The 12,587-nt window shown below is 42.4% G+C and overlaps 1 protein-coding gene across 7 annotated transcripts in view; it reads left to right on the top strand.

The window, feature by feature from the left end:
* The window catches only part of LDLRAD4 (low density lipoprotein receptor class A domain containing 4), a 261,071-nt gene that overhangs the window by 241,778 nt on the left and 6,706 nt on the right, over positions 1 to 12,587 (top strand). For 5 of the 7 annotated variants that reach the window (XM_081919355.1, XM_081919354.1, XM_081919353.1 and 2 more), the window contains one exon: positions 6,695 to 6,849. In XM_081919355.1, coding sequence (XP_081775481.1) covers positions 6,695 to 6,849 — 155 coding nt within the window. The other 2 variants (XM_081919359.1, XM_081919357.1) reach the window with 2 other exon arrangements.

Raw genomic sequence — 12,587 nt, forward strand, 5'->3', positions numbered from 1 at the left:
ATTTCTGATATGCAAGTATTCTGATACAGTATGCAACTATGTCCTGCAAAATACTTAAAGCCTGGAGGTGACTATACACAGGGGTTGTATTGTTATTTTTTCACTTGTCAATGTTTGCTCATCACTTTGCATCCTGTCCTTTCTGCTAGGAGCTCAAGACCATGTAGACATCACCAGCTTCTTAAAAAATAAATAAATCACACAACTCCTGTGTAGCTACTGGGTTTGAGCGGTGATTTGAATCCAGGGCTATCATGGTTCCAACCCATTCTGGAACAATGCAAAACAGGATGTGGAAGAAAGCTATTTGAAAAAATGTATGTCAGTATACATTTTTTCAGTGTTGGTTTTTCATTTGGATTAGAGATGTGGGAAAGGGAAAGGAGAAGAATCTTAGCTACATGTGGAAAGAGCTTAATTGTGACCAGAATTTACAAACCGAGCGCCATGTGTTAAAACACCCACATCCCTGCAATCACCTCCTTTTCTAGAGGAGAATCAGCTGGAACATTTTTACCGCGGTGTAGACCCATTAAGCCTAATCCCGTTGATAACACACAGGCACGCTCCCCCCCTTCCCTCGCCGCCCCACTAAGTATTTCACTTGACAGAGCCTTGGAGGCAGATGCCTGCGTCAAGAGTTGGCAGTGCGCGTACCACACCGAGGGAAGATTAGCCTCCAGGCCCTGCTCATCTCCATACCGGCGTTTCCTATAGATCAGGGTGGGGACTGAGGCGGGAGGGCGGCATACTGTAACCTTCATGTACTCAAAGTACGGTGTTGCTGGCGGGCGGAGGGGAAACCGAGACAAGGAGGCTCTTGTGACACGGGACGGCACTGGCAGCGCCGTGTGTGTGTGTGTGTGTGTGTGGTGCCGCCGCCGCCGCCGAGAGCAGAGCTCAGCTGGAGAGAGCACGTGTGCGCCGTTTCCAATAGTAGCCGGAGCCTGGGCTGGGCGGGGGAGGGAGCCCAGCGGAGCCTCCTGAGTCAAGCGGCGGCCGCGGCGGCGAGGGCCGCGTTTTGGGCACGGAGTGACGCACGTCGCGCTGGAGCAGAAATGCGGAAGAATTAGAAGCCTCCACAGTGTCCATGGGGCTTGGTTTAAAGAGCGCAGCAGCCGCGGCGGAGGAGCAGTTGGGTGCGGGAAGTTGGTAAGAGCGGCGTCTTCCTTGGCTTTCTCCCCACCCTTCGCCCTCATCCTCCCCTTCTTCCTCCTCAAGCTTTTTAATTAGGCCATATTAATTTTTTTTCATGGGTAATATGGAGCTCCGTATATATATGGAATTAGGACACCCAGTCGGGATTAATAGATTGACGTTTTCTTTTTCTATGATTTTCCTTCCTTTTTAAACTTTTTAAAAAATAAAATAAACAGCTTTCGAAATCCCCGAGCGCGCTGCGCCATGCGCCTTTACGCAGGGTCGCCCCCTTCCGCGTTTTTCCCTGCGGGTGCTTCGGTGCCCCAGCCGGTGGCGTGGAGCGAGGCCCGGAGGAGCCTCTCCAGGGGCTTCGCCTCGGGCCGGGAAGCATGAGAGGCCTCGGAGAAGAGTCCCCCGCTTCGCGGCGCTCGTGCGCTCTCTTCGGCGGGCCCTTGTCGGGCGGCGCGCGCCTCCGCTTGCGGTTTGAGCCGCCCCGACGGAGTTGTGTCTAGGAGCGCCGGCCGCTTTCGCCTGCCTGCCGAGGGAGAGACGCGGCCAGCCCAACCCCCCCCCCCACCCGCCTGGACGACTCGCGACGACGCTGCCTGGCTGCTGCAGGGAGCCCAAGGCGATGCCCGACGCGCTCCTTTCCCAGCGGAGGAGGACACGATTATGTCCACTGACCAGCTTAACAGTACAACACTGAAGGATGCTCAGTTGAAAGACCTGGTTTTGGAAGGAGGTATTCTAGACTCCCCCCCCCCCCAAGCTCATAGTTTAATTTTGTCTCCAAGTTATTTTTCTTTCTCTTCGCCTTAAACCCTTAATCATCTTCCTGCCTACCCACTTTCTGTTTTACTTTCTCTAGTATACTCTGTGTAATGGGTCTAGGATTTTTGCTGTTGTTACTATTTCTCTCAGGGAGATTTTATGACTATCCATACTCAAGCACCTAACATAGAAAGCCCCCCCCCCCCCAAAAAAAACCCCCGGTTAATTTACAGCCAATCCAGTTCATGTCTAGCTCAGATAGACATTCCATTTAGTTCAAGTATGTATGTATGGATGATAGTCATGGTCAGGGCAATTGAAATGCTTTTGTTTTAAATACATGCTTGCAGGTGGAGATCATATCTGTATAGAACTGGGGCGGTGAGGTAGACTGAGGTGTACAAGACTGTGGCACAAGTCAGCATTAGATACTGAAGAGTGGGGGATATGCCTCTTATTTTGGTTTCCACTTTATAGTGATAGAAGTGTTTCACATGTGTGACTATTATATGTACAAAGGTTGGAGGCTTGTGCTTTTAATTTTGCCTTTTCATGCTGGTTTTATATGACCCCAGAGACATCAAAATAAGTAGGATAAATACTACCAGGCATACTTTTATATCCTATGTAAATAGCAATAAATGTGTCTTCACTAGTACTATTGATCTATTCTCTTGCAGTAGCACTTGCCATTATATAAACTGAAGACTCTTAAGATGTTTTGCTTTCATTAAGAGTTAAAAATTATTGGGGGGGATATTATAATTATGTATGCAAATAAGTGTGTTAGCCAAGATGAAGCCTTTGTATTAAAATTGTTTTCCTTCACCTTGTGGAAATAATCCCCAGTGCTGGGTTTTGGAATGCAGACACAACTGATCTGATGTGATATGGATGTGGGGAGAGAGCCCAGACTTTGAAGCTACACTGCTGTTAAAGTTGTGAAACTATGCTGCAATTAAAGATGTGTCTTTGGAAATCAACCCACATCCTGTTGATCAAAAGGGTCTGATTATGGCTCACTTGGGCTGCAATGCTATACATGCTTACTTGGAAGCAAATCCCACTGAACACAGTAGGACGCACTTCTGAGCTCTCCTTTTCTGCACATGCACATATTTAACATACTTTTATTTATCTCATTTTTGCCTCTTAAAATGTTCTTGTTTATCAGATTTTGCTTGCATATTTTCAGACTTTTTGTTTTCAAAATAACCATTCATAGGAAAAGAGGAACTGGCCTTCTGTAAAAATGTTCAGGGCCCTTGATTAAATTTAGAAGTCTCTGCTTTTGGCAGATGCAGAAATAACGTCATTCCAGCCATCACCGCATTCTAGGAAAGCCTAAATCAACATTACTTATTTTGCACATTGCTCTTTCACAACTGCTGCTCAATTGACACAGTAATAAAATATCTTTGGGCCAATTAAGTACTTGGGTTATTGGCCTCTCAAGTAATCGGCCTGCAGGGGTCCTGTGGTTGAGAAATAGTTAGGCTGCTGCTTTTGAAGCCTAAAACTTGTGCCCTCTTACTAGGTCGGGGAGGCATGGTGGACGAGGACACAGGGCACAGAAATCAAGGATTTTTTTGTACCCTGTTGTCAATAACAGCTGCAGCAGTGACCTGAGTATAAACTAACATATTGACTGATGCATGTGAAGTTTGAGGTAGCAGCAGTGGGAAACTCACTGGTTGAATTAAAAATATTTGTACTTTGCCTTATTTATAGCCATAATGAGGGAGCAACTAGGGAAGCAGAAAAGGAAATTTTCTGTTTTCTTCAGTTGCATAGTGAGGTCCTTTTAATCCTCCCTTAGACTGTGAATAATTCTCACGGCATGCAGAAAAATGGTAAGATTTTGTGCACAGTCTTGGAATGCATGTCCTTGTATGGCAGGTGTCGTTAGATTCTACCACTAATCCACTTTCTACATTCTCTATTCTTGTGGAGGTGAGACATCTTGATTATTTCAAAATCTTGATTGTTAATCTTAAAACCCTCTCCCAATGATTGGAAAAGGGAGTTTGGAGGGAGAAAAAAATAACTACATTTTCCACCTTCTGCCTAGCCAAAGCTTTAAGAATAGGAATTGTGGTGTACTCTTATTCATCTTTTTGTGCACTTAGCTTTAGAAATGGCTGAATTATCATCTTGCCTTTTCTTTGAATTTCTGCCATGCTAAAGATACCCAAGTGTCAACCATTATGCTTGTGGATGACATAATCTCATATGCGTGAGAGATTCTGGATCATTAAAATGTTAGTTAATACATACTTTTAAAATACATTTCTGGCTTTGTTTTGCCATTGCTGTGCCAGTACAGTGGTACCTCTACTTATGGACGCGATCTGTTCCGGGGTGCCGTTCGAACCCCGAAAATTCAGTAAGTAGAGTGCTGCTTCTGTGTGTGTGTGTGTGTGTGTGTGACACAACAGAGTGCTTCTGCGTGTGCACAAAGCGCGCAGAATACTCCGCATGCGCGAAGCACACAGAACAGTTTTATGCGTGTGCGCACAGTGAAACCCGGAAGGATACATTTCCGGGTTTGCCGCGTTCGCAGCCCGAAAATCCACAACATGAACCTAACGCAACTAGAGGTATGACTGTATAGCCAATGAAAATAACCAAAGGCATGCTTTAGCTGAAATATGACTTAATCTTTATATTCAATTCAAGATGTGAATTGTAAATATTATTAATTTCATTAATATCCCACCATTCCTGCAAGGAGCTCAAGTGGTGTATATGGTTCCCCCCTCCTCATTTTATCTGCACAACAACCCTGTGAGGTAGGTTAGGCTGAGAAACTGTGATTGGCCCAAGGGTACCAGTGAGCTTCATGGCTGAGTAGGGATTCGAACCCTGGTCTCCCAGGTCTTAGTCCAGCACTGTAGTTTGCCATGCATATTTGAAGTTTGATTTGTATTTGCTGTAAACAGGAAACTGAATGGAAGGAAAACCTTTTCATTCTTGCACGTACAAACAAGTACATTATTCTGTCATTGATGTGTTTTTCCTGTTAATTTGAATGGCTAAAGGTGTGAACCTTCAAGATTAATGATGTGACAAGTTTGTCCCAAAGTGCCATAATTTTAATTGATGCATTAATTGAATCTGAGGCGTGTAAAGCAATTATCATGTCTTCCAAAAGGAAAACATTTGTAATACCCTGGGGCGTTTTCTTTAATCTTTAAGACATTTTATGGGCATTGCGACTTTGTAAAACTACAGTGACTTTCTAGGTTAATCTCTCATCACCATGGTTTCACTGCACACACGCGCGCGCACACACACACACACACAATCAATCCTGTATGAGCCAAGGAAAGTCAGTCCTTGTTCCTTTTTTCTTTAATGAAAGCTTTACATATTCAGGGTGTTCTTCTTCTTCAAAGGAATCCTTCTGGTTATTTAAGCTTCCCCTTACATTTTTCATTTATTGAACTGTTACTGTGGTGGTGTTGATGGTGGTAATATTAATGGGAGACTAGATATAGATAAACGATTACTTATTTCAGGATTCTGGTAAGTGGGCAGTGGCACAGCCGTCCTTATAATTCTGGAGCGTCCTGTGCTTGTAACTTCTGGATTCTTAAAGGACCTTTAAGTTATTATGTTGCTCATCATTAAGGTTGGAGAAATCAGTGTGTTATGTACAGATGGGGACCATTTTGTGCTCATCCAATTGACGGATGACCGCTGATGCTTGGGGCTTTCTGGTCCAAAACGAAGGCGTAACAGGATTGAACAGGCTTTTGCTTGCTCCGCCGATGTGCGTGAGGGCAAGGAATGGAACCCCTGCACAAAATGGTCACCATCTGTATGTAGGAATGGAAAACCATTTCTCTACAAAGGGGTTTTTGGCCAGGACTAGCTAATTTAGGGCCAGAACCAAAAGTGGGTGGACTTTTATCATTATTTCTCTGCAAGCTTAATGAAAATAGACTCTGGGCACATGTCAAACTTCCAGCTGGATAGGAATCCCTACTGTGAATGCCTTCTAGTACCTGTCTTTGGTCTATATGTGAACCTTCTATAGAAAGCTTTATGTAGCAGGATGGTAGGACAGCACAGCAGTGCTTCATTTATCAATTTTGTTCAGGTTTCTTCCTATCCCCCTGGATGACGAGTTACTTGAATTGATTGCAATAATAGGAAGGATGTTGTTACTTAAACACTTCTTTTTCTTGAAGGATGTTTTCACCCAGGATATTAGCTTACCTTGCAATCGGTTCACTGTGTACTTCCAAATATGACATACTGAAAGTGAAAGAAGATTTGTATTTCTAGATTATGCAAGAAGTTTTTTAAAAAGCATCTCAACTTGATTTGTTGCTGCATTTTTTTATGTAGAGCTCTCCTTCATCAATTAACTTGGAGGCTTAAAAATGATGTTTAAGGTGGCGGCGGGGATGATTTATATTGAATTTTTTTGCTGTGCTGTGTCACTCATGAAAATCAGAAGAGAATCTTTTTTTTTAGACATTGAGGGAAGAGGGAATCCTCAGATAGGGAAAAGGCATAATTATTTAGCCTTTCCAGTTTGCAGATTTTGTTATTCTGAAATGTGTTTTCCAGAGAGGAAAAATAAAGCTATTTCAACCCTGAAATAGTGTGTTGGGATCAGTTTTTTTTGCTGTAGAAAAAACTTTATTGAGCAATATACGTGCATCAACAAATAGATTATTTTGGGTATCAGCTTGCAGTTTCACCTTCCTCTTTTTTTAACACTCCTTATCTATCCTAGAGTGACACTTTCTTTCTCTTTCTTTTCCCACAGCTGAACTAGAGTTTGTTCAGATCATCATCATAATCGTGGTTATAACTGTTATGATAGTGGTGATCATCTGCTTGTTGAACCATTATAAAGTGTCAACACGGTCATTCATCAGTCGGCAGAGCCAAAGCAGGAGGCAAGAAGAATCTTTACAACCGGTGAGTTGAAACTTCCATGCTACCCATATTGGTTTAATATATGTTTTGTGGCAGACCTTTTATTTATTTGCCATATTAATATGCTGCTCAATAATGACATTCTCTGGGCAGCCTCCAGTATTGCTAAACTATTGGAAACCAAGCAATCCCATCTAGGAAGAACATTCACATATAGGATCCCAGCAACAAAAGTCTTTCTCCCTTGTAGCCACCAGCCACACCTCACTTGGCAGGGCCACCTGGAGTTTACAGGCAAACAACTGGTCACCAGGAAAAAGACAAAAAAAGGAAATTGTGTTCAGATATTTCTTAACCGCCTTGCATGAGAACATTCCAGGGCAATATACAAAAGTGTGAGAACCATTTACACAACAAATACATATAACATATGTGAAGAAACATTGATAGTAGAAGAAAAGAATAACATTTATGACCATCTAACATTCCTGGGCAAATAGGAATGTAATAGTCTTAATCTGGCATTAAAAATGTTGGCATCAGATGTGTCTCCTTTGAGAAAGCATTTCACAGTTGGGGCACCACCACAAAAAGTGTCCTCTGCTTTGTTACTACATAACATATCTCTGTTTAAAAAGGTTACAAACCAGCACCTTAAATTGTGCTCTTGAGAATATGCTAGTCTTTGTAATACAGTCATACCTCTTCATACATTTGCTTCAGGTTAAATCCTTTCAGGTTGCGTCCCGCGGCGACCCAGAAGTACCGGAAAGGGTTACTTCCGGGTTTCGCCGCATGTGCAGATGCTCAAAATGACGTCACGTGCATGCGCAGAAGCGATGAATCGCGACCTGCGCCCGCACAGAGGTGGGTTGCATTCTGCTCATGTTGCAAACGGGGCTCCGGAACAGATCCCGTTCGCAACCAGAGGTACCACTGTACTTTCAGAAGATATGAGTGCTGTGGTTGTAACCGTAAGAATTCTGATGGCCAAATTCTACACTAACCAAAACTTCCAGGTGGTTGACTGGTGTGGTCCCACATATAACACATATTAATCCAACCAAGAGTTACTAGAGCATGAATCGCCCTGGCATGGCCGACCTATCCAGGCCACCAAATCATTGGAAGATGGTAAAATGGCCTCTGTATTCTATCTCTAATAACTTCTGTGCTTGCTGATTTACTACAGAAAAGTTAGCAGAATTTTAAAATCCTTATGCATTTTAAAGGCTGTGCTTGGCTTTGTTTCATTCAAGTGTGAAGGCCCTTGCTTTTGTATCATATTTTTGTAGCTCATCCATCTCCACTGCCACCGAGGGTCATTCATTGGGCTCCTCCTTATATCCTCACAAGGTAGATTAGGGTGAGAAAGAATTTACGGCCACTTAGGGAGCTCCATGACTAACTGGGGATTTGGATCTGGGTCTTTCTGATCCAGCACTACCTATGACTCTTCAAATGGTGGAGGCCATTCGCAGAGGAAGGTATGACTGGTGCTCCCCCATTGTTAATATTGCCAAGTACTTTTTTGTTTTGTTTTTAATCTTAGTCATGTTTAGCAATCCTGAGGCACTTAGCCATATCTTTACTGAACTAAGGCTATTTTTTAAAGGATGCTCAGGTTTTTGGAGGTCTGTCTTTCTGCATGCCAAACTGGCAGCCTTGCCTCATGGCAAATGTGTTGTATGACCTGTTCTCTACATATAAGGGAACTTCTGTCAGCTGAATGAAATAAGTTGTTGACTCAAGTCTGGCCAGCGTGAATTGGGCTTCAGAACAGCAATGCAAATTCCATGGCCACTACACTATATATGTATGTATGTATGGGGTGGGGTGGGGGGGAGAGAAACCTGCAGTTTCTTCTTGGGTGATTGTTTTCTACCCCTGGCATTACTGCTATGCAAAAAAAAAAACCCCAAATGCAACTGTAATAAATGCAACTTTTCTTAATCAACAAGCTCATATAAGGGCTAAAGAACTGACTAGAATACACCTACAGGAAAAGAAAGTATGAATGGGTGTGTAATGTTACGTACCTGTAATCATGCCTAGAAGTCCTGGTTAGACTGGGCTATCCAGATGTGCACTTATTGGCATGATAGTGCACATGTATGTTCCACACCCTTAATGTGTTTCCAGGAAGCGTCAGTGTGTTTGTAGCAAATGTATTGCTGCATGGAGTGCACAGCTGTTCTCTGTAGTAGACATTTGGGTTGTAGTAATCAGGTTGGGTTGAAGTAATCAGGTGTGATCTGGGCTCTCAGTCTGGCATTTCTTTCTCTGGTTGTATTCAGAATCTAAAAGGAAGTTTTAACTGTGGCCATCCTTAGTGACTGAGAGGTATCAAGTATCCAACGAATTAGATATTATCTGCCTCTCTGCTTAGATCTTGAACAACCACCATGAACTGGAAGCCTCCAGTGACTAGGCCTTTATGTTATCTGATTAAGATGGCTGAATTGGAAAAAGCAGTTACAGAGATGTATTGTAAAATCGTGCTTAAAAACAACAGCAAAAAACAAACAACCCTTTAAAATTCTATTAAATTGTCAATCTTTTTATTTTATTTAAAGAATTTTGAAGGCCTTATTTCTTTTTAATTGGTGATAATGACTGGGTAGATGATTGTGGGGAAAGTAATTATGTGTGTGCATATCCTGATTCCGGATTTAGAATGTTTGCTGACTAATAATGCCTGAAAGCCGCTGCAGCTTTCCTTAACAGACGAAGCCTCAGAGTCTTGGGTGAGGGGGAGCAAGATTTAAAAATATGACATATATGAAAGAAAACAGTCATTTTTTTCTTGGCAGAGTTGAGAGAATTTAGCAAAAGTCTTTCTGGCTAGCTCTAGTGTAGTTGTACGGTTAGGGCTAGGCAGTCTTTTCTTTCCCTCCTCCCCTTACCTCCAAATTCTGAATATTCCCTTTCTGGTTCCACGTTTAATATTCCTTAGAAAAATGCAAGATTTGTTCCTTTTTTCTCTTGCTACTTTGAACTGCTCCACCAGTTCTGCCTCTAATAACTGCAGCTCTTTCTTGTACAATTCCAAGATGCCCCACTGTCTAGGGGTGGTGGAGAGAAACATGCTGCTTGAGCAGTTTTGAACAGAATCACTATATGAACATGGAAACCATGCCTCCTATGAAGTCAGACTATTCATCCATCTAGCTTAGCATTGTCTACTTTGGCTGGCAGCAGCTCTTTGGTGGAGGTTTTTCCCAAGCTCTGATATCTGGGATCTACATGCTCTATACAGTGAACTAATGCCTACTGCTAAAACAGAATAGGTGAAATGGTATAACGGGGTCAGTACTTTTTCTTGCTTATATATTTATCTCCTTGGCAAAAAACTAACCCAAAGAGAAATTCATTTTGTTTGAATTCTGTCCTTTGTATCTTCAGGTGCTGTTTCTAGCCTTGCTCCCTGACGACTGAATGCTTTTTTAGGAAGGAAGTCTTTGCACATTCAGCCATATGTGCAAAGGCTTCCTGCTTGCAGAAGTTTCTGTTGTTGTGGCCATTAGAACCCTCTCTTCTGATCTTAGTACCTGAGAGGTAGTTCCCATGCCCTCTCAAGCTCAATGGGGGGGGGAGGAGTGCCCCTGGAAAGGGCATGCTCTGTGGTGGCCCCAAAGTTGTAGAATTCCCTCCTTGAAGAGATTTGCCTGACACCTTCATTTATACAGCTTTCAGTGAATGCTGAAGACTCACGTCTTTACTTTGGCTTTTGACACTTGAGATGTATATTTTTGAGGGCCCAGCTTTTTCTGTGATTATATGTTGTTTTGTACTGCTTTAATATTGTGTTTTAACTGTAACCTGCCCTGAGTGAAGTGAGGGATGATGATGATGATGAAATAATGTGTTTAGAGAAACTTGCCAGGGTTTAGTTCAATGATGCCAGAATTGAAGTTCAGGTAAAACATCTGTGACAGCTTTGTAATCAATGATCTACTTTACAGTGGTAATAAATAATGGGATTGCCCAACAGGCAAGAAGAAACATGCATCTTTTGTTCCAAGCTGCATACTCTTGCTGTAAGCCATTGTATAGTGACGCATATTGTGTCATTTAAGAGAACTAGCAGGTGTCTTGCTGTTTGTGTATTGCCAAAATACATTCTTTCCATAATATTCTTTTCCCCAAAACGGTTTCATAAAAATGTTTCCTAGGTTTTTATAGAACTAGAACTTCACAATAATTGTGCAGTAACATTTCCCTTTGGAAGTTTCCTTGACTGCTGGGAGCAGGACAGGAAGGGTATTTTCTGAAGCTCCAGTGACACAGGTGGGCCTCTAAAACCAAAGGGAGTTGGAAAAGTATTATTCTTTGCTACTGCGGCTACAACTTCAGCCACAAGCCTAGTTGCTTGTGGTAAGTCAGCATCTCTTCCTAACAGGCAAAGCTTTTGTAAACTTGGAAGACTCTGTGCATGGCTTAGTATCTTTTCAAGGATTTGTTTCTGAAGCTGAATTACTGTATCTAATCAACCAATCAAATCGGTCAGTTGCATACATACAGTAATCAATAAAACGGAAATAAAAAATCTAAATGCGCCTGCTTAAAGTTGCTGGGCACAACATGCATGGGGGGGGGGGAGTTCGGTCAGGATTTAAGGTGTGCTATGATACAGGCTAAGTGTTTCTTTATGGACGTAGCCCAGTCTGGAAAGCCTGGTTTGTCATGGTAACCCTGGGCAATTTCATAGATGTTTCTGATCATCTTTCTTACTTACTTTATGCTGTATAGCAAATATTTGTCCTGTGTCTGCTCAGTAAAAAGAAGTGAGGATGATTTGAGTATGCAAAAGTTGTAAAACTTAGTGGTCCTAACTTAGTTGTTTTTCTGCTTATTTTGAACTGTCAGGACATTTCCCCACTGGTTGGCACCCCCCCCCAAAAAAGTGTGTTTCTTGCATTAGTTACTATTTTATTCGTTGGTTTGCTTTTTTAAAAGTCTATTTTCTCTCTCTCTGAATTTGTCATGTGTGGCTTTTAATGGAATCCTGCATGTACTTGCCTGTCTCTTTCTAGTGTAGGATGCACTGTGGCATTGCTTATGCTCTGCTTTGAAGAGGAAGTGTTTGGTGTCATTAAGAAATATATTGGTCTGCCTTGTTCTCTTTTCTTTGTCCCAAAGGACAGCTAGGCTATAACCAGGTAAAAAGTGCAGACCTTGTGTGCAGGGACCACGTTCAGCATCGTCCTGAGATCAGACATATCTGGCCTCTTGCTGCCACCTAGAGAAAAAATGGAAAAATGACACAGAAACCCCATTACTTGCGAGTGCAGTGGGAAAGTTATTGTTATACGCATCCTTTTGCTTATTGTATTTCTAATGTAATTATAGCAATGCACCATTATCACACTTTTTATTCAGTAAGAGGAACACGTGTGTTGTGTCATCTTTTGAGAGACGTGACAACTTTTGCATCTTGGTCTTCATGGCTTCTGCTTGCTTTGCCTGATCTTGAGCCCAGGGGTGTGGGTGTGTGGCTGAATATCTACTTTGACCTTACTCCTGACACTAAAGGCACGATATGCGTAGAATATAAAGTTATGTAAATATCTCCCCTTTGAGCAAGGTGATAGACTAATTTCACACTTGCCACTTTTGAGCTTCTTTCCTGCTATTGGTATATGTGTGTGCATTACAGAAATGAGGTTTTAAATGTGCTTTGCCCCCCCCCCCAAATGGAATCTTTTTTTGAAATAGAGTTAAAAGTTAATAATTGGAGACCAGGATCCAAGTGTGTAAAAAGCACCTCTGATAAATCA

The sequence above is a fragment of the Podarcis melisellensis genome (genome assembly GCF_964234715.1).
Source record: "Podarcis melisellensis genome assembly, chromosome: 7".
Taxonomy (NCBI): Eukaryota; Metazoa; Chordata; class Lepidosauria; order Squamata; family Lacertidae; genus Podarcis; species Podarcis melisellensis.